The sequence below is a fragment of the Chiloscyllium plagiosum genome, unplaced genomic scaffold, assembly GCF_037043375.1.
Source record: "Chiloscyllium plagiosum isolate Xiang-an unplaced genomic scaffold, Cpla_swu_hap1 HiC_scaffold_25, whole genome shotgun sequence".
In the NCBI taxonomy this organism is placed as follows: domain Eukaryota; kingdom Metazoa; phylum Chordata; class Chondrichthyes; order Orectolobiformes; family Hemiscylliidae; genus Chiloscyllium; species Chiloscyllium plagiosum.
In genome coordinates this window covers 60523042-60545980 of record NW_028270163.1, presented here as the reverse complement: position 1 = coordinate 60545980, position 22939 = coordinate 60523042, and the positions used below count along the sequence as shown (strand labels likewise).

Here is a 22939-nt window from a genome sequence, read left to right as displayed (position 1 = left end):
ATTCATGACCTCTGTTAAGTTCTCCTTTATATCTGCTGTCTTGCCAGTATAAATTATAATGACATCAACACAGATACCAAATGTTTCTGAGCTTTAGTCTTCTTTGTAACAGCATAGAACTTGTCTGCTCCTACAGTGATTCAAGGGTCAATGACGTGACTGTGATTAAGGATGTAAATTCAGCAAGTGCTGTTCACCTCTACACACATTGTGCATTTGCCAGGCTAACACTATGCTGCACAGCAGGTGCTCAAATTCAAGAGCTGCTCATGTGCCACCATCCCATTCCCAATCTCCATGAACATTTCTGAAAGGGCATTCACTTCAGTATCAATGGTGACAGGAGCACATGACATGTATTGATCAGAGTGTTCAATCATCCACAAGATGGGGTAAACCTGTAATGGGAAACCACGGTGATGAGAGAAACATGAAACAATGCAACTTTCTATTCGAAGCCAGAATGCTAGGGGGGAGGCTTTTAAAACTGTAAGGTGCATTGATAAGAGTGCATTGGACAGATTATTTCCTCTGGCTAGAAAATCATCAGGAGGGAGATACCATCACAGACTGATACACAGTACGTGAGGCCATTCGGCCCATTGTGACTTCTTAATAATATTCAAAATAGGTTGTTCATGAAGAACCTCCAATTTCTCTGTAAGATTCTCTCCACACAAAGTCACTGTCCTTGCTTGCTTGCATCCTCCGAACGCCCGTGATTTTTTACCTGTGGGGATTGGTCAACACTGCTTGGTTTAGGCGTTGCCAGTGACTCTGGTTCCTCCAGGCTCTGCAGAAACTCTTTGACATGCTCCAGCTGGGAGGTGAGGCCCAGGGATTCAGCAATGGGCTTTCCAAGTTCGAGGTGGAAAGTGCTAGAAGGCAGGATCAGGGGTGGGTGATTGTCAAAGCTTTCCAGGATGTCAGCTGTAACCAAGGAGACAGAGCAGTCAGTGGGTGCAGTGTGCTGAACTGCTCCTGACTGGATCATGTCAGCTGAGCCAGTGCAGGAACTGCATGATCATGTAGAAAGCAGTCACTCACTCTCACACTCCCCTCCATAATCCACTCGGTGCAATTGTGGGTCATGATGTAAACCTCACTCTCACATCATGCAAAGGATTCTTTGGGATTCTAACAGTAAACCATGCGATGAGGTCAGTGGCCAAGACTGAAACATGAGACTGGAAGTAATTAGACAATCTTCATCCTCAACAATGCCCAAGTTCTAAACCAATTAAAAAATCATGATTTTCTTCTCCCAGCTACATTAAATACAGGAGCTTTACTCTGTATCTAACCCTGTGCTGCCCCTCTCCTGGGAGTGTTTGTTGGGGGACAGTGTAGAGGGAGCTTTATTCTGTATCTAGCCCGTGCTATCCCTATTGTGGGAGTGTTTGATGGGAAACAGTGTAGAGGAAGCTTTACTCTGTATCTAACCCTGCACTATCCCTGTTCTGGGAATGTTTGATAGGGGGGATAATGTAGAGGGAGCTTTACTCTGTACCTAACCCTGTGCTGTCCCTGTCCTGGGAGTGTTTGATGGGGGACAGTGTAGAGGCAGCTTTACTCTGTATCTAACCCCATGCTATCCCTGTCCTGGGAGTGTATGGGCTTTGACACTGGTTGTAAGTATCAGTGTACAGTTTCATGATAAAAGAGTTGCCTTTGATAAATCTGATAACTTTGTTGAAAGGACATTTTCCAAAGAGAAATCTTTCAGCCTGATGGGAAATGTTTCTGAAAAATCAAAGATGTGCAGGTTAGGTGGGTTATCCATGGGAAATGTGGTGTTACGGGGAGAGGGTGTCTGGGTGAGATGCCCTTCCGAGGGTTCATGCAAACTCGATGAGCTGAATAGCCACTAGCTGCACTGTAGGGATGTCATTATTCTATGAACCCTGTACCAAATCCATACGGGGGAGTGGGCTGTGTAATATCAGGAGGACATGAAGGATGAGCCCCTTCCCATCAGTCAAGCTGCTTCCTTTGTCAGAGAACCTGAAGTGAGTTTTAGGAGCTGTAAATTAGTGAGCCTTGTGATGTACATCAATACAGTACTCTGTTGGTGACATTAGAGGAACATTGATGATAGCATTCAAGAACATTCCGTGAATGGCCACTCACTCGCTCTGACCATGGAAGAACAGTCAAAGAATTCAGCCAATTGGATTGTCGAGCACTGAGTAAGAATTAAGTTGGCTGTGAAGTGATGCAAGCGCAGAATGCAGTATCCAGCTCGATGGGGTGAAAGCCTAGACGTTTGTGTTCCCTTCCTGTGTCTCTGAACACTACGTGTAAGCAGCTTGGAGAGAAACATAATACAGTTTCTCTATGAAGCAAAACTCGTGGTTCTCAAATCCAGCAGGAAGATGAGAATCTCGAGCCAGAGGCAGTGCACTAGCACGGGGATTGGAAATTATAACAACGAGAAACACAAAGGGTGTTTCTGAGCTAATAGTACAGAATAACTCGGAGACATAGAACATTACAGCGCATTACAGGCCCTTCAGCCCTCAATATTACACCGACTTGTGGAACCAATCTGAAGCCTATCTAAGTTACACTATTCCATTTTTATCCATATGTTTATCCAATGAACATTTAAATGCCCTAAAAGTTGGCGAGTCAACTACTGTTGCAGGCAGGGCATTCCAAACCCATACTACTCTCTGTGTAAAGAAACTACCTTCGACATCTGTCCTATATTTTTTACCCCTCAATTTAAAGCTATGTCCCCTTGTGCTAGCCATCACTATCCAAGGAGAAAGGCTCTCCCTGTCCACCCTGTCTAACCCTCTGATTATCTTATATATCTCAATTAAGTCACCTCTCAACCTTCTTCTCTCTAACAAAAACAGTCTCAAGTCCCTCAGCATTTCCTCATAAGATTTTCCCTCCATACCAGGCAATATCCTGGTAAATCTCCTCTGAACTCTTACCAAAGCTTCCACATCCTTCCTATAATGCGGTGACTAGAACTGCGCACAATATTCCCAAGTGCGGCCGCACCAGAGTTTTGTACAGCTGTAACATGACCTTGTGGCTCCAATCCCTCAATCAATAAAAGCAATATACTGTATGCCTTCATAACAGCCCTATCAACCTGGGTGGCGACTTTCTGTTACTCCTTCTAAAGTGAATCACCTCATACTTTCCCACATTAACCTCCATTTGCCACCTCTTAGCCCAGCTCTGCAGCTTATCTATGTCTCTCTGCAACATGCAACATTCTTCCGCACGATCCACAACTCCACTGACCTTAGTATCATCCGCAAATTTACTAACCCATCCTTCTATGCCCTCATCCAGGTCATTTATAAAAATTACAAACAGCAGTGGCTCCCAAACAGATCCTTGCAGTACATCACTAGTAACTGAACTCCAGAATGAACATTTCCCATCTAACACCACCCTCTGTTTTCTTTCAGCTAGCCAATTTCCAATCCAAACCACTAAGTCACCCTCAATCTCATGCTTCCATATTTTCTGCAATAGCCTACCGTGGGGAACCTTATCAAACACCTTACTGAAATCCATATACACCACATCAAATACTCTACCCTCACCCACCTGTTTGGTCACCTTCTCAAAGAATTCAATAATGTTGGTGAGGCAGGACCTATCCTTCATAAAACCATGTTAATTATCCCTGATCAACTTATTCCTCTCCAGATAATTATAAATCCTAACTCATATAATCTTTTCAACACTTTACCCAGGTCCGAAGTAAGGCTCACAGGTCTATAATTACTAGGATTGTCCCTACTCCCCTTCTTGAACAAGGGGACAACATTTGCTATCCTCCAGTCTTCTGGCATTATTCCTGTAGACAATAGCGACATAAAGACAAAGGCTCTGCAATCTCCTCCCTGGCTTCCCAGAGAATCCTAGGATAAATGCCATCTGGTCCCGGAGCCTTATCTATTTTCACGCATTCCAGAATTGCTAACACCCCCTCCTTGTGAACCTCAATCCCATTGAGTAGCCTATATCGCAGTATTCTCCTCAACAAAAATGTCTTTTTCCAGCGTGAATACTGATGAAAAATATTCATTTAGTGCTTCTCTTATCTTGTCAGACACAACTTCCCACTACTATTGTTGATTGGCCCTAATCTTTCTCTAGTCATTCTTTTATTCCTAATACACCTATCAAAAGCTTTAGGGTTTTCCTTGATCCTATCTGCCAGCGACTTCTCATGTCCTGGTCTTCTTAGCTCTCCCTTTAGGTCCTTCCTGGCTAACTTGTAACTCTCAAGCACCCTAACGGAGCCTTCACATCTGATCCTTACATAAGCCTCCTTCTTCCTCTTGACAAGAGATTCAACTTCTTTAGTAAATCACAGTTCCCTCGATCGATCACTTCCTCTCTGCCGGACAGGTACATACTTATCAAGGACCCACAGTAGCAGTTCCTTGAATAAACTCCACATTTCAATTGTGCCCATCCTCTGAAGTTTCCTTCCCTATCCTATGCATCTTAAATCCTTCCTAATGGCATCATAATTGCCTTTCCCCCAACCAAAACTCTTGACATGCGGTATATACCTATCCACCTACTTCCAAATCTAACACGTGGCCGGGTTCATTACCCAGTGCCAAATCCAATATGGCATCGCCCCTTGTTGACCTGTCTGTGTACTGTGTCAGGAAGCCCTCCTGCACACATTGGACAAAACCTCACCCATCTAAAGTACTTGAACTATAGTATTTCCAGTCAATATTTGGAAAGTTAAAGTCTCCCATGACAACCAGCCTGTTACTATTGCTCCTCTCCAGAATCATCTTTGCTATCCTTTCCTCTACATCCCTGGAACTATTTGGAGGCCCACAGAAAACTCCCAACAGGGTGACCTCTCCTTTCCTGTTTCTAACCTCAGCCCATGCTACCTCAGTAGATGTGTCTTCAAACATCCTTTCTGCCACTGTAATACTGTCTTTGACTAACAGTGTCACACCTCCTCCTCTTTTACTACCTTCCCTATTCTAACTAAAACATCTAAATCCCGGAACCTGCAACAACCATTCCTGTCCCTGCTCTACCATGTCTCTGAAATGACCATACTGCAAGTTCACCCAACTTATTCCAAATGCTCCTGGTTTTGAAGTACACACACTTCAATCCACCTTCCTGCCAGCCATAACACTCTTGTGACCTTGAAACCTTATTTAGGACCTCAATACTCTCAACCTCCTGGACACTGGAGCTACAATTCAGGTTCCATCACCTTGCTGAATTAGTTTAAACCCTTCTGAAGAGCATTAGCAAATTCCTCACCACCCCCGTCCCCCAGGATATTGGTACCCCTCTGGTTCAGGTGAAGACCATCCTGTTTGTACAGGTCCCACACACCCCAGAACAAGCCCCAATTATCCAGGTATCCGATTCCCTCCATCCTGCACCATCCCTGTAGCCACATGTTTAACTCCTCTCTGTCCCTATTCCTCGCCTCGCTAGCATGTAGCACGGGTAACAAACTAGATAACAACTCTGTTTGTTCGAGCTCTAAGCTTCCACCCTAGCTCCCTGAATGTCTACCTTAAATCCCCATTCCTTTTCAAACCTATGTCATTGGTGACTATGTGGACGACGACTTGGGACTGCGGCCCTTCCCACTTAAGGATCCTGAAAACACTGCACTGCCTGCCAGTTCCCATGCCGTCCCCTGGCGGTAACCCATCTGCATTTTTCTTGTACCTGAGGTGTGACTACCTCCCTGTAACTCCTCTCAATAACCCCCTCCACCTACCGAACGATCCAAAGTTCAGCCAAACCAGCTCCAGTTCCCTAATATGGTTTTCGACAAGCTGGAATTACTAACATAACTGGTGACCCTTACCTCCCACATTCTACAGGAGGAACATTCAACTGCCCTAACCACCATTCCCACTATTCTAAATTCCCAAAGAGACTGCTGAAAAGTAAATGAAAAATACCTACTGGCCAGTAGCCGGTTACCAGACAGCTGCAAGCTGCGGAGCTCGGGAAGCTGAGCCGATCCCAGCAGAGCAGCCACTTGCCCAATGCTGGAGGGTGTCTCAGAGCCTGGCTCAGGTGGAGCTGAGAGACATCATCATCATCGAAACAAGAACTTCACTCCTGCTCACCAGCTCAAGATCAGTGATACGGTATCTACTCCATAATCCATATCCCACAAATGAAGCTTTACTCTGTATTAATGCCGTGCTGTCCCAGTCCTGCGAGTGTTTGATGGGGGACAGTGTAGAGGGAGCTTTACTCTGTATCTAAGCCTGTACAGTCCCTGTCCTGGGAGTGTATGACGGGGAACAGTATAGAGAGAGCTTTACTCTGTATCTAACCCTGTGCTGTCCCTGTCCTGGGAGTGTATGATGGGGGACAATGCAGAGGGAGCTTTACTCTGTACCTAACCCCATACTGTCCCTGTCCTGGGAGTGTTTGATGGGGGAACAGTGTAGAGAGAGCTTCACTCCGTATCTAACCCTGCGCTGTCCCTGTCCTGGAAGTGTTTGATGGGGGGACAGTGTAGAGAGAGGTTTACTCTGTATCTAACCCTGTGCTGTCCCTGTCCTGGGAGGGTTTGATGGGGACGTTTACAGACAGCTTTACTCTGTATCTAACCCCATACTGTCCCTGTTCCGGGATGCGGGGACAGTGTAGAGGGAGCTTCACTCTGTCTCTAACTCCATGCTGTCCCTATCCCGGGAGTGTTTGATGGGGGAGGCAGTGTAGAGGGAGCTTTACTCTGTATCTAACCCTGTGCTGTGCTTGTCCTGGGAGTGTTTGATGGGGGACAGTGCAGAGGGAGCTTTACTCTGTATCCAACCCTGTGCTGTCCCAGTCCTGGGAGTGTTTGATGGGGGGGACAGTGTAGAGGGAGCTTTACTCTGTATCTAACCCCATGCTGTCCTTGTCCTGGGAGTGTTTGATGGGGGGGACAGTGTAGACGGAGCTTTACTCTGTATCTAACCCTGTGCTGTCCCAGTCCTGGGAGTGTTTGATGTGGCAGTAAGTGCCTGAACTGGAAACAATGAAGCATGGTGGTTTGCTGATAGTGGCGTGACCCTTCAATGAGGTGCTCACCTGTTCTCAGTGCCATGTGTTGGTCCTCTGGAAGAGGATTCCACACCGGCGGGCACGGCCGGCCTGGGTTATATTCCCTCAGCATGTGATGGAGCTGCGATGGGTTCAAACTAAAAAAATCGCTTCGCAGAGACCTCCAGTTAGCCTGCAAAGAAAAGTAAACATTTATCAGAGTTACAGACCTGAGTGTGCATGTGTGTGCGCGTGTGCGCGCGCATGAGAGAGAGAGAGAGAGAGAGAGAGAGAGCACGAGAGCGGTTGCGTGTTGGAGAGAGAGAGACAGTGCACGCGTGTGTGTGTGTGTGTGAGTGTGTGACTGTGTTTGAGTGTGTGTGTGTGTGTGTGTGTGTGTGTGAGCGAGCGAGTGTGTGAGAGCATGTGTGTGTGTAGGTATGTGTCTGTGTGTGTTTATGACCGTATGAGAGAGAGAGAGAGAGAGAGAAAGAGGGAGAGAGAGTTGGGGGAGGGGGGGGGGATGAACTGTGTGAGTGCATGTGAACAATGAGGACAGTTCGGGGATCTGGGAAGGAAAGGACTGAGGCGAAGGTGTGGGATTAGGGTCTTTTTGTAAATGCTGTTGAGAAGCTGGCAGTGGATGTCGGGGTCGGGGAAAGCTGGGGCAGTGGGTGGGCAGAGGGCATGAGGAGTAAGGTTGGCACAGGAGAGTAGTGCTGGGTATGCCACAATGAGTGACAGAGGTCTTTCCTGAGATATAACAGGGTCATCATGTTGTGTGTTCAGAGCAGTTTGCAGTTAGTGTGGCCTCAGTCTCTCTCAGTAAGACTGCATCAACATGCTTCCGCCACTGTGTGCAATGAGATGAAAGGTCAGTGTTGATTGGATTGAGAGATTGGGTTGTCCCTGGGAGAATAGTTCTGTGCTGAGGTCAGTGTGACAGCTTCCTGCTGACTGTGGCACTCTCCTTCCTTTCAAAAACAATGGGACAAGCTTTCCTCTCCAAATCCCATTTCTGTTCTCAACACGTTCAAATCACCCCAAACCGCCTCACACTTCCAGAGAGCCTCTCTGGCTTCCTGCTCAATCTGTTGTTCCATTGTCAACATATTCCTGCTCACTGGCCTCTCACTCCCCTCCCCCATTCCGAGTCAAACTCACCAGAATCCAATACACTCGAGACTCTGGCTCTCTGTGTGGATGGGAGCAAGGGCTGGAGGGAGGATAGGCAACTGACCATAACACTGTGGTTCAGGGAACTGTTCACATTGTGAAGGAAAGGAGAAATGTAGTTGTAATTGGGGATAGTATAGTCAGCGGAATGGACATTGTTCTCTGTAACCAGGATCAACAGTCCAGAATGCTGTGTTGTCTGCTTGGTGCTCAGGTTCAGGATCTCTTATCTGGGCTGCAGAGGAACTTGGAATGAGGGAGAAAAGATCCAATTGTCACAGTCAAAGTAATGTACCAAAGATATCTGCAGAAAGAGGAAAGAGGCTTTGCTGAAGGGTAATGAGCATTTCAATTTAAAAACAGAACCACAAAGGTCATAATCTCCAGATCACTACCTAAACCATGAGTTAATTGGCACAGGGTCAATAAGATTAACGAGGTAAACATGTAGCTCATAGATTAGTGTGGGAGAAACAGGTTATAATTCATGGGATATTGGCACCAGTACTGGAGAAGGAGGGAGCTGTTCCGATGGGACAGGCTCCACTTGAGTCATGCTGGGATTAGAGTCCTGGTGACTCACATAACTAGGGCTGTGGAATGGGCTTCAAATAGCAGGGGGTGGGGTTCAGTTGCATGGAAAATTAAAAAATTCAAAGTGTAAGCCAGAAGTCGGAGTGCACGTTAGTGATGAAATTGATTGTTACCAGAAAAAAGGAAGGTACAGAGCGTGTGAGTATTATATTGCACCAAGGAATTGGACAAGACCCCAGGGAAGATTGATACTAGGACAGACTTAAATGTTTCATATCTCAATGCAGAAATCAGTTGGAATAAAATTAATCAGTTAACAGCGCAAGTAGAGACAAATAAGTATGATTTGGTGGCAATTAATAAGATATGGTTGCAGGGACAGCAGGCTTGGGAGTTGAATATTGAAAGATACAAAGAGTTTCATAAGGTTAGTGTAGGAGGGAAAAGGAGATCTGGAGCTGTGTTAGTAAACGATAGATCAGTGTTCCAGTGAGAAGCACTGCAGATCAAGACATATAATCTGTCAGATAGAGATAAGAAATTACAAAGCTTAGAAGCCTCTATAGATGGGAGTCATCTATAGATCCCCTTGCCAGCATTCCCTCTAATTTTCCCAGCGACGGTGTGAGCCTCTGAGGATCAGCTTCTGAAACTGAAAGTCATTGTTGTGATCAGCATGCTGGCACTGATCACTGTATGGAGAACATCCCCCCCGCCCCAGCAGCAGCTCCCACAATAAGATACAGTATGAAGCAGAAAATACAGGGGGCTTGTAAGAAAGGTATAATATCAATCATGGGTGAGTTTAACATGTATATAGGCTGGATTAATCTAGTTGACAAGGGAGAGTTCATAGGGAATATTAGAGATTATTTCTTGGAGCAATTTGTTGGAGAACCTACCAGGGAGCAGACTATTCTGGATTTGGTATTGTACAGTAATGTGGGATTAATTAATGATCGTCTAGTAAAGGATTCTCTGGGGAACAGTGGTCACGGCATGCTGGAATTTCAGCTCGAGGACAAGACACTGGAGTCCCACACTAGTGTCCTGGAGTTAAGCAGAGGTAACTGGATTGGTAGGAGCACAGATTGAGCCCTGCTGGACTTGGCTGCATGTACAGTTATAACATTTCAAAGACATTTAGACAGGTGCATGAATTGGAAAGATTATGAGGGATACGGGCCAAACATAGTCAGGTGGCGGGGCAGTTTAGTTTAGGAATCTGGTCGGCGTGGACTAGTTTGACCAAAGGGCCTGTTTCCACCCTGTATGAGTGGATGAAAGGCAGAAAGACACAACAACTAATGAACAGTGGCAGACATTTAAGGAGGTATTCAATTCCTCCCAACTAAAATATATTCCAGAGGGAAAGAAAGGTTGCAATAGGGGTTAAAAAAAATCATTCATAGCTAAGCAAGGGGATTAAAGATATCATACAGACCAAAACTATATACCATATTTCAAAGATCAGCTGGAGGTTAAAAGATTGGGGAACATTCAAAGGTCAATAGGTGGTTACTAGAAACAGTAATAAAAACAAGAGCAACGGTCAAACTAATGGAAAACACAAAATAGCAATAGATAGCAATGGCTTCTCTAAGTAACTAAAAAAGAAAAGAGGAGCTAAAGTGAATGTTGCTGCCCGAGAGGTTGAGACTGGGGGGGTTGATAATGGGGAACACAGAAATGTGTTCTGAATCAATAGTTTGCCTCAGTTTTCAGTGAAGGACAGTGCAACTATTCTGATAGTGACTGGTAATACCGAGATTATAGAAAACTGCCTTGAAGGTAACAAACAGAGGATGGAGGTGGAGGGTTGCTTTTCAGACTAGAGGCCCGTGACCAGCGGTGTGCCACAGGGATCAGTACTGGATCCGCTTTTGTTTGTCATTAATGTAAATGATTTGGATGAAAATATAGAAGGCATGGTTAGTAAGTTGTAGATGACACCAAAGTTGGTGATCCAGAGGAGAGTGAGGGAGGTTATCTAAGATTATAAAGTCATCTTGATTAATTAGGCCAATGAGTTAAAGAGTAGCAAATAGAGTTTAATTTGGATAAATGTGAGGTATTGCAGTTTGGTAAAACAAACAGGGTCACCTAGGGGTTCAGATACATAATTCCTTGAATTTTGCATCAATGGTAGACAGGGTGGTGAAGAAGACATTTAGCACGTTTGTCTTCATTGCTCAGACCTTTGCGTATAGGAACCAAAGGAATTGCAGATGCTGGATATCAGAAACAAAACAGAAATTGCTGTTATAGGAAGGATATTATTAAATGAGAGATGGTTCGGAAGAGATTTATCAGGATGTTGCCAGGAATGAAAGGATTGAGTTATAAAACAGACCGCAGCAGCTGAGACTTTTTTCACTGGAGCATAGGAGCATGAGGGGTGACCTTATCGAGGTTTATAAAATCACGAGGATACAGGTGAGGTGAATGATAAGGGTCTCTTTCCCAGGGTGGGAGAATTCAAAACTAGGGGCATATTTTTAAGATGAGAGGAGAAAGATTTAAAACAGAACATGAAGGGACAATGTTTTTAAAACAGAGAGTGGTTCATGTGTAGAATGAACTGCCAGAAGTAGAGAATGCAGGTACAATTATAACGTTTAAAAGATATTAGGATAAGTACATGAATAGGAGAGGTTTGGAGGAATATGGGCCAAACACAAGCAAGTGGGTTTAGTTTAGTTTGGGAACATGATTGGCGTGGACTGGTTGGACTGAAGAGTCTGTTTCCGTGCTGTATGACTATGTCTCTAAAACGAGGAACTTAAGACAATCACTTTTGCTAATGAAATAGTACAGAGCAAACTATTAGGGTCAAAGGTAGCCAAGTCCCCAGGGCCTGATCACATATATCGTAGCTTCTTAAAGGAAGTGACAGCAGAGTTACTGTATCCTTTGGTCATAATATTCCAAAATTCCCTGCATTCTGGAAAGTTTCCAGTGAAGTGGAAATGCTAATGTAAATTCTTACTCAAAAAGGGGGGCAGCAAATAGGAAATTATAGTAAAATAAAACAAAGAACTGCAGTTTCTGGAAATCTGAAGAAATTCAGAAAAACAGCAACTGCTAGAGAAACTCAGCAGGTCGGCAGTATCTCTGGAGAGAGAAAGCAGAGTTGACGTTTTGAGTCCAGAGAACCTTCTTCAGAACTGACGTTAGCTCGAGAAAGAAGTCAGATTTATAAAGGGATTGTTGATAGTAAGCCAATGAAGAAGAGAAGCAAGTTCAGTGATAATGTGTAAATGGGTAAAAATGGGTTGGCTGTGCTGAAAACAGCCCATGTCATGCCAGGCCTGGGGCTGTGGGGCTGGGTTCAAAGACATGAAAGGTGGTGGCTCAGGCTTTAAGAGTCTTGAAGGCTGCAAGGTCCCAAGCAGAAAATGATGCTGTTCCTTCAACGTATGCTAAGCAATACAGCTGAGCCAAGACAGAAACATTGGCTACGCTGGCGTGTTCAAATGGCAGGCAGAATGTTGGGGTTCTGCAAAGTAGTTGCTCAGTCTGTGTTTCATCTCCCGCAGTGTTAAGGGGACCACATTATGAGCAGTGAATACAGTAGACTAGATTCAGTGAAGTGCAGGTAAATCGCTGCTTCACCTAGAAGGTATGTTTAGGCCTTGGACTGTGAGGAAACTGTAGACCACTTGGATAAACATCTGTTGTTGGGAAATTATTGAGAAATCATTAAGGAAGTAGGAAAGGGACATTTAGAAAGATAAATTTGCAATCTGTAGTGATTATAACAAGGCCAGCCAGATGGATCTCACAGAGTATGAGTTACCTGAATGGAGCTGTTAATAGGATGGAGGCTGAGGTGAGATCGGCCATGATTGTATTGAATGGTGGAACAATAGACAATAGGTGCAGGAGTAGGCCATTCTGCCCTCCGAGCCTGCACCACCATCCATTATGATCATGGCTGATCATCCTCAATCAGTATCCTGTTCCTGCCTTATCTCCATAACCTCTGATTCCACTATCCTTGAGAGCTCTATCCAACTCTTTCTTAAACGAATCCAGAGACTGGGCCTCACTACCCTCTGGGGCAGAGCATTCCACACACCCAACCAGTCTCTGGGTGAAGAAGTTTCTCCTCATCTCTGTCCTAAATGGCCTACCCCTTATTTTTAAGCTGTGTCCTCTGATTTGGGACTCACCCATCAGCGGAAACACGTTTCCTGCCTCCATAGTGTCCAATCCTTTAATAATCTTATACGTCTCAATCAGATCCCCTCTCAGTCTTCTAAACTCAAGGGTATACAAGCCCAGTCGCTCCAATCTTTCAACATAAGATAGTCCCCCAATTCCAGGAACAGGCTAGATGGGCTGAATGGCCTCTTCCTGCTCCTAGGGTTCTTATGTAACCCCCCTCAATGCCCAAGCCTCTAAGAACCTGTTTGAAGAGAGTGGATACAGGGATCTGCTGCTTATTTTGGTCATAAAGCTGATGAATTAGCTGAGAGCAGCCAGAGCATAGGCAGCACAGGGACAGTCTAGTGGTATTAACCCAGAGGACAAGATAATGTTCTGGGGGCCCAGGTTCAAATCCCATCACAGTAGATAGTGGAATTTGAATTCAATAAATAGCTGGGATTAAAAGTCTAATGATGACCATGAATCCATTGTTGGAAAAACCCACCTGATTCACTAATGTCCTTTAGGGAAGGAAACTGCCATTCGTATCTGGTCTGGCCTACATATGACTCCAGACCCACAGCTATGTGGCTGACTTTTGACTGCCCTCTAGGCAATTAGGGATGGGCTGTGAGTGAATAAAAATAAAGAACAGACAAGGGGCTTTGGAGAATAAAGCAGGAACAGGAATGGCACTCCTCCATCACAGCTGCCCCTGATCTCCAAGTGGCCCTTCATAAATCCAAACCCATTCCCAATTCTCAGTGAGTTTTTGACCCCCAGTGAAGTAGAGTAGAAGCTCCTGCACAATGAATAAACAAACTTATAAAGAATCTTCAGATGTTTAAAATAAACAAGCCTAACTGGGACACTCTCCGTGTACTGCAAGAATGGAGACACAGAGACATCCCCGAATGAAGCCTTGTAGTTCCATGACTCCATGCCAACAAATGTCGTTACACTATCAAAATGTCTACCACTGTAACTCACTGGAATTACATAAATTTGAACTTTTCACACAAAAGCATGCCACTATTTAGCCCGTGCCCCATCCCACTCCGAGTGAGCCTGTCCTGACCTTTGGAGACCTTGAAGGTTTTGATGCAGAGAGAAGCAATTATAGTGGTGCTGATTTGAAGAGGAGATACTGAGACCGAGACGTCACCAAGTAGGCCTCATTATCTCAGAGAAAGAGCTAATTATGAAAATTCAGTGAGAAGCAACATATATAAAGCCAGAAATTGTTAAAGGGCATTGCAGAGAATGAGAGTGGAAGGTGGAAGGTTTTCATTGGCCAAAGTAAACTCACTGCAGCATTATGCAGATTTCACTTCTTCCTAATTAACTCAGAAATTTCCCAGCAGCCCACCTTAGCTCATTCCTCAGAGATCAGGGAGACCAGGGACCCTACCAAGACTGGAACAGGGAGTCTGGTACAAGCTGGGGCCACCAGCTGTGACTCACTCTAGCTTAGAGCACAGAACATGGAACGTTACAGCACAATACTGGCCCTTCAGCTCTCGATGTTGCGCTGACCTCTAAAATTAATCTGATGCCCATCTAACCTACACCGTTCCATTATTATCCATATGTATGTCCAATGCCCATTTAAATGCCCTTAACATCAGCGAGTCTACTACTGTTGCAGACAGGCAACTCTCCGAGTTAAGAAACTACCCCTAATATCTGTCCTAAATCAATCACCCCTCAATTTAAAGCTATGTCCCCTCGTGTTAGCCATCACCATCCAAGGAAAAAGGCTCTCACTGTCCCCTATCTAACCCTCCGATTATCTTATACATCTCGATTAAGTCACCTCTCAACCTTCTTCTCTCCAAAGGAAAACAGCCTCCGTTCCCTCAGCCTTTCCTTGTAAGACCTTCCTTCCATACCAGGCAACATCCTAGTAAATCTCCTCTGAACTCCACATCCTTCCTATAATGCGGTGACCAGAACTGTACGCAATACTCCAGGTGCAGCCTTACCAGTGTCTTGTACAACTGAAGCATGACCTCATGGCTCCAAAACGCAATCTCGCTACCAATAAGCGCCAACACACCATATGTTTTTTAACAACCTCGGTAGCAACTTTCAAGGATTTATGCACTTCAACACAGAGATCTCCCTGTTCATCCACACTGCCAAGAATTTTACTATTAGCCCAGTACTCTGCATTTCTGTTATTCCTTCCAAAGTGAACTATCACACACTTTTCCACATAAGCTCCATTTGCCACTTCTTAGCCCAGCTCTGCATCTTATCTATGTCCCTCTGTTACCCACAACATCCTTGGGCATTATCTACAGCTCTGCCTACCTTAGTGTTATCCGCAAATTTACTGACGAATCCTTCTACGCCCACATCCAGATCATTTACAAAAATGACAAACAACAGTAGCCCCAAGACAGTTCCTTGCGCCACATCACTGGTAACTGAGCTCCAGGATGAACATTTCCCATCAACCACCAATATCCGTCTTCTTTCAGCTAGCTAATCTCTGATCCAAACTGCTAAATTATCTTCAATCCCTAACTCCATATTTTGTGCAATAGCCTACCAGGTGGAACCTTACCAAATGCCTTACTGAAGTCCAAATACACCACGTCAATCACTTTACCTTCATCCATCTGTTTTGTCATCTTTTCAAAGAACTCAATAAGGTTAGTGAGCCAGGACCTACCCTTCATAAAACCGTGTTGACTATTCCTAATCAAATTATTCCTTTCCAAATGATTATAAATCCTATTGCTTATAATCTTTTCCAACACCTTACCCACAACCGAAGTAAGGCTCACTGGCCTAAAATTACCAGGGTTGTCCGATCCCCTTCTTAAACAAGGGAACAACTTTTGCTACCGTCCAGCCTTCTGGCACTACTCCTGTCAACAATGCTGACATAAAGATCAAAGCCAAAGGCTCTATAATCTCCTCCCTGGCTTCCCAGAGAGTCTGAGGATAAATCCCATCTGGCCCAGGGTCTTATCTATTTTCAGATTTTCCAAAATTACTAAAGCCCCCTCTTTGTCAACCGCAATCCCATCTAATCCTGCAGCCCGTATTTCCATATTCTCACTAACATAGTCCTTTTCCAATGTGAATAGGAAATGACAAAAAGTATTCATTCAGCGTTTCCCCCATGTCCTCAGATTCCACTACTGTTTTTGATTGGCCCTAATCTTAGTCTAGTCATTCTTTTATTTCTGATATACCTAAAGAAGGCCTTAGGGTTTCCCTTCATCCTATCCGCCAACAACTTGTCATGTCCCCTCTCCTGGCTCTTTTTAGCCCTAGCTTCAAGCAGCAACTTTGGGAGATCCTAACATCTATCCTCTACCTTCCCACAGAGAGTGAGAACATGTCGGAGAAGTCAAGAGAGGTTGGAAAAAGCCCCCCCCCATTCAAAAAGGGAAGCTGAGTGAGCCCAGATAATCCCAGTCTGTTTAATATCAGAGCCTGGATTGTATTATTTAATTTGCTACCAATATGGAAATAGGGAATACAGAGATCAAATCTGGTAACCTAGAGAAGCCACAGGAGGATGGTAAGACGACAGTGGATGGGCAAAACAATGGCAGATTAAATTTAATTAAATATGAACACAATAGAACATCTCACTAAACAAAAAATAATAATGATACTATGAATAGGGAACAGTAAGGTGATGTGGAAGAGATTTGAGAAAGCATTCACAATACACAAAAAGCACAATTTCAACTGGATAAACTGATTAAAATGCTCACAGATTTTATGGCAAGTATTGGAGGATTAATACTCAGGATATAAAAGATGCAATACGTTCACAAGACTACAGCTGGAGGTTTGGGCTCCACACTCCAGGAAGGATGTTGAGACAGTAATCATTAGGAGACAGCACAGACTCATCAGGAAGCTGCCTGGTATGAGGAAATGCAATACAAAGAAAGATTTGGAAAAATTGAAGCTGTTTTCGTCACAAGATTAAATGATAATTTGGCACAGGCATCTCTAAATATAATGCCAAAAGTAACAAATTCTTCCAGTTATTGAGAAGTCTAGAACAAGGAGACATTTGTATAAGATTAAATCTGAAAGATTTGATACAAAGCATAGGTGCAACTCACTCATTCAGAGTATTGTGAGGCTGTCAAATTCAGTCGCAAAGTTAGTGAAAGGAGCAGAACTCTTGTCAACAATCACAAACTGGTTGGATAGGTCGCTAACAACAAAAGCTGGCATTGAGATACACCCAATTGTTTTTTTAATGATTGGCCTTATAAAACAGACCAAACAGATACTACCTTCGGTCTTAGTCAAAGAGCTAAGAAATATATTGTTTGTGCAGTATACTGAGAGAAATGGGCAGGGTGGATGCTGAAAGGATCTTTCCCCTTGCGGGAGAGCCTAGAATTAGAGGACGCTGTTGAAAAATAAACCTCCCCTAGTTAAGACAGAGATGAAGAGAAGTTGTTTCCCTCAGATAGGTGAAAGTCTTTGGAGTTCTTTTTCCCAGACAGTGGCTAATACTGGGTAATTGAAACCTTTGAAGGCAGAGGTCGATAGAGTCTTGACTAACAAGGGGGGTCAAAGATTCCAGCTGTAGGTAGGAAGGTGAAGTTGAGGCCGCAATCAGGTCGACCACCATCTTTTGAATGGTAAAGCAAACTGGAGGGGGCCAAAAGACCCACTCTTGCTCCTAATCCACATGTTTATATATTCATAAAAGGGAAGAGGAACATAGAGATTACAAGGGATTAAAGTACTGCTCATGTTCTAGATAAGAACCAAGATTAAGTGGTGGGAGAAAGCAATGGTACAGTGGAAATGGCTTGGTAAAGCAGAGACCCAGCCTAATGTTCTGGGACAAATCTGAATTCAATGAAACCTGGAATGAAGAGCTAGTTTATGGTGACCCATGGTGACTACCAAATCTCTAATGTTCTTTGGGAATGAAATCAGTTGCCCTTACCAGTCTGGACTATATGTGACTCCTATCCCATGAAATGGCTGAGCAAGGAAAAGGTAACAATTACTGGCCTTGTTAGCAATATCCACATCCCACAAAATCAAAACATCGTTGTTTTCTTGTTAAAATTCAATGAAATCCAGGAAAGAAAATAAGAAATTGATAGAGTAAGTGAAAAATGGCCGACTTCACAAAACAAACAGGAAGCCAAATTAGTCACAATTGGTCTAAATCTCTTGTGTACATCACCTGTGCAGGATTTCAGCTTTCTCAATCCTCATATCATTGTCAGGCTTTTGACAATCGAATTAACATTGGCCTCAGCTGCTATCTGGGATTCCCGGTACAACAAAGGGTTAATTCATGAGAAACGGAACCAGAGTACCTGGAGGAGAGTCTCCTTGGGAGTGGCGAGCAAGTTGACAGCTGTCGATAACTTGAGGAAGAGTTCAGCAGCCTGCTCTCCAAGCCCAATGCCCTGAATCCAGTCAAGCAGCAAGTCCAGATTGGCACGGATCTGCACTCCCTTCGTCCACTGGTAGAAACCTCCTCCTGATCCTGGAAGGCACAGAGACACACAGTGAAGAAGAAACCACCGGAAAAAAAAGAGGGGATTCCCAGCCATTTGAGGAGGGCAGGTAATGATCAGGAGAGTGGAGGATTCCAGCCAGGACCCCTGCTGAAAGGAGTGAGGCTCTAGGCTGCAGAAGGATGGGATGGGGGTCCACAATCAGACTAAGATGTGGATCCTGGCCACAGAGACACATTCTCCCACCATCAGAATGAGACAGCTTGCTCACCCAGAGGGAGTCCTTGCAGGAAAGTGAGGAATCCCATTCCAATTGCCCATCCCAAACACAGGATGATCTTCACAGCACTGACACTTTAGTTCAGTCTGGAATCTAATCAAGGGGCTCAGGGTGGTTTCCCAGGTGTGAGTTACAGACTGGAATTTAATTGAGAGGTTCACAGTGGATTATAAATACAGTAATTCATACCTGAGTGTGAATAACACATACCTGAGTGTGACAGACAAACTGACCGACATAAAAATTTATCCAAATTTGGGCAGTGGTTCCACAAGCTACACTCACCTCGTTCCATGAGAGCATTGAAGAGCGATGCATTGGTGAAGAAGAAGAGATAAGCAAAGAGCTGAGAGGCAAGCTCAGGGTGAACTCGATACTCTTTCAACAGGCTCAATGTTCCCTGGAAGATATCCAAGACGTCCTTAACTCCTTGGGGGATGCTGAGCTGTGTTGTCTCAGTTGCAAAGGGATTGCTGTCCAACATCCCAGGCAGGACAGTGTACAGGGTCTGCAGGGGTCAATAACAAACACACCAGTCTGGTTAACATTACTATAATCTGTTCTGTGCTCATTACAGTAAAGAATGCCAGTTATGGACAATTGGCCAATCCCAATTTATCATGCAATGTCCCATCAAACATTCCCAGGGCAGGTCAGCATGGGCTTTCAGATAAAGAATGAAGATCCCTCCACTGTTGCTCCCAATGCTCCCCTGCCCTAAAGCTAAGTTATTGCCACACTGATGACATCAGCGAGATATTGCCATGAATTTAACCATTTGGTGTCCTGGCCAAGAGCAGCTTTGCTGGCCAGCACCAACATCTGCTCAGCTTCGTGGTCGTTCCACCGATGAATAGTCCATCGATGGTCGTTGTTTGGTTTTTCACATGAGCAATAGCCATTTGGACAGCATCTGGTAACCCAGTTTTATACACCCATTCAAAGAGAGGGGGAAAAGAAGGCATTAAGGCCAATGCAGCCAGGACACTCTACTGTTAACAGGGAATATATGGAGGAGATTTTCTGGATTGGTCCCACGGATAGAGAGCCTCAGTTAATGCAAAGACATTGGAGACAGTAGAATTCTTTTCCTGAGAGCACAAATGAACGGGAGCCGAGCAGAGAAGACAGTGGAGCAGCAGTGGCAGGGGTTTCTGGGATAATTTGGAAGGCACAGCAGAAATTCAACCCAAGGAAGAAGAAACATACTAAGGTGAGGTGAGGCAACTGTGGCTGACAAGGGAAGGCAGGGACAGCATTAAAGAAAAAGCAATCAATGTAGTGAAGATTGGTAGGAAGCAGAGGATTGGGAAACCTTTAAAAACCAGCAAAGGACAACTGAAAGTAACAATTAGGGAAGTGAAAATGAAATGAGAGTAAGCAAGTAATATAAAAGAAAATTGCAAGAGTTTTTAACATGTATAAAAGTTTAGAGAGAGCAAGAATGAACATTGGATCACTGGAAAATGAGGCTAGAGAAGTAATAATTGGGAACAGAAGAATGTCAGAGAAACTGAATCGGTACTATGCATCAGTTTTCACAGTAGAAGACATCAATAGCAGATTAGAACTACAAAGAGAGTGAGGGGGCAGAGGTGAGTGTAGTGGCCATCACTAAGAAAGTGCTGGGGAAGCTGAAAGGTCTGAAGGTGGATGAAGCATCCGGACCAGATGGACTACACCCCAGCATTCTGAAAGAGATAGCCGAGGAGATTGTAAAGGCATTGGTGGTGAACTTTCAGAAATTACTGGAGTCAGGGAAGATTCCAGAGGACTGGAAAATGGCCAATGTCCCTTTTTAAGAAGGGAGAGAAGTAGAAGACAGGCAATTACAGGCCAGTTAGACTAACCTCATAAGATTTTAGAGGCCATTATTAGAGATGAGATTGTGGAAGTGCATGATAAAATAGAGCTTCATCAAGGGGGAAGACATGCCTGACATTTAAGAATTCTTTGACAGTTAGACAAAGAAGAGCCAGTGGATATGATCTATTTGGATTTCCAGGAGGCCTTTGACAAGGTGCTGCACAGGAGGCTGCTGAATAAAAGCCCATAGTGTTAGAGGCAAGGTATTGGCCTGGATAGAGGATTGGCTGACTGGCTGAGGGCAGAGAGTGGGATAAAGGAGTCCTTTTCAAGATAGCAGCCAGTGACTAGTGGAGGTCCACAGGGGTCACTGTTGGGACCATCACTATTCACATTATACATTAATGGTCTGGACAAAAGAACTGCGTGCATTGTTGCTAAATTTGCAGATGAAGAAAGGTGGGTGAAGGTAGTGTTCAGGATAATGGGAGGCTGCAGAAGATCTTGGACCGGCTGGGAGAATAGGCAAAGAAGTGGCAGATGGAATATAATGTGGGAAAGTGTAAAGTTATGCACTTTGTGAGGAAGAACAGAGGTCTAGAATATTTTCTAAATGAAAGCCATCGGAAATCTGAGGCACAAAGGGAATTAGGAGACATAGTTTAGGATTCTCCTAATGTTAAAATGCAGGTTCAATTGACAGTTAGGAAAGCAAATTAGCATTAATTTCAAGAGGGCTGGAATACAAGAGCAGACATGTACTGCTGAGGCTGTAAAAGGCTCTGGTCAGACAACATTTGGAGTATTGTGAGCAGTTTTGGGCCCTGTATCTAAAGAAGGATGTGCTGGCATTGGAGGGGGTCCAGAGAAGGTTTACAATAATGATCCTGGGGATGAAGGGTTTGTCATATGAGGTTGAGGTCTCTGGGTCAATACTCAATGGAGTTGAGAAGAATAAGGGGGACTGATTGAAACAGAATACTGAGAGGCCTGGACAAAGCGAATATGAAGATGATGTTTCCACCAGAAGCAGAGACTAGGAGCCAAGGGCACAGCCTCAGGGTAAAGCAAAGACCCTTTAGAACTGAGATGAGGAGGAAATTCTTCAGCCAGAAGGTGGTGACTCATTGCCGCAGAGGGCTGTGGACACCAAGTCAATGAGTGCATTTAAGACAGAGATTGATGGGTTTTCGATTAGTGAGAGGATGAAAGGTTCAGGGAAGAAACGGGGAGAAGGTAGAAAAATGGGATTGAGAAACATATCAGCCATGATCAAATAGTGTGGCAGACTTAATGGACCGTATGGACTAATTATTTTCCTATATTTTATGGTCTTATGGCAGAACCATTGCTGAATCCCCCATGATCAACAACCAGGGGTTATCATTGACCAGAAACTAAACTGCACCAGATATATAAATAATGTGGCTAAAAAAAATGTCAGAGGCTGGGAAGTCGGGAGTGAATTATTAACATGCTGATCCTCCAGAACCTGTCCATCAACTACAATGCAATGGAATCATGTTACTGGATGAGTGCAACTCTATCAACGTTCAAGCAGCTCAATAGCAGACAGGATTAAACAAGCTGGAAGACTGGAGGTTGGCTAATGTGGTGCCACTGTTTAAGAAAGGTGGTAAGGATAAGCCAGGGAACTATAGACCAGTAAGCCTGACGTTGGTGTTGGGCAAGTTGTTGGAGGGAATCCTGAGGGACAGGATGTACATGTATTTGGAAAGGCAAGGACTGATTACGGATAGTCAACATGGTTTTGTGCATGGGAAATCATGTCTCAAACTTTATTGAGCTTTTTGAAGAAGTAACAAAGAGGATGGATGAGGGCAGAGCGGTAGATGTGATCTATATGGACTTCAGTAAGACGTTCGACAAGGTTCCCCATGGAAGACTGGTTAGCAAGGTTAAATCTCATGGAATACAGGGAGAACTAGCCATTTGGATACAGAACTAGCTCGAGGGTAGAAGACAGAGGGTGGTGGTGGAGGGATGTTTTTCGGACAGGAGGCCTGTGACCAGTGGAGTGCCACAAGGATCGGTGCTGGGTCCACTACTTTTCATCATTTATATAAATGATTTGGATGTGAGCATAAGAGGTACAGTTAGTAAGTTTGCAGATGAGATCAAAATTGGAGGTGTAACGGACAGCGAAGAGGGTTACCTCAGATTACAACAGGATCTTGATCAGATGGGCCAATGGGCTGAGAAGTGGCAGATGGAGTTTAATTTAGATAAATGCGAGGTGCTGTATTTTGGAAAAGCAAATCTTATACACTTAATGGTAAGGTCCTGGGGTGTGTTGCAGAACAAAGAGACTTTGGAGTGCAAGTTCAAAGCTCCTTGAAACTGGAGTCGCAGGTAGAAAGGATAGTGAAGAAGGCGTTTGGTATGCTTTCTTTTATTGGTCAGTGTATTGAGTACAGGAGTTGGGAGGTCATGTTGCAGCTGTACAGGACATTGGTTAGGCCACTGTTGGAATATTTTG

General features: G+C 44.3%; 1 protein-coding gene across 3 annotated transcripts in view; it reads right to left on the bottom strand.

The window, feature by feature from the left end:
• Window positions 1–22939, bottom strand: part of radil2a (Ras association and DIL domains 2a) — a 121033-nt gene that overhangs the window by 48184 nt on the left and 49910 nt on the right. For all 3 annotated transcript variants that reach the window (XM_088000781.1, XM_088000783.1, XM_088000782.1), the window contains 4 exons: window positions 18919–19141; window positions 18210–18382; window positions 7069–7213; window positions 731–930 (listed from right to left, as the gene is read on the bottom strand). In XM_088000781.1, the coding sequence (XP_087856907.1) occupies window positions 731–930; window positions 7069–7213; window positions 18210–18382; window positions 18919–19141 (741 nt within the window). The remainder of the gene's footprint in view (window positions 1–730; window positions 931–7068; window positions 7214–18209; window positions 18383–18918; window positions 19142–22939) is intronic.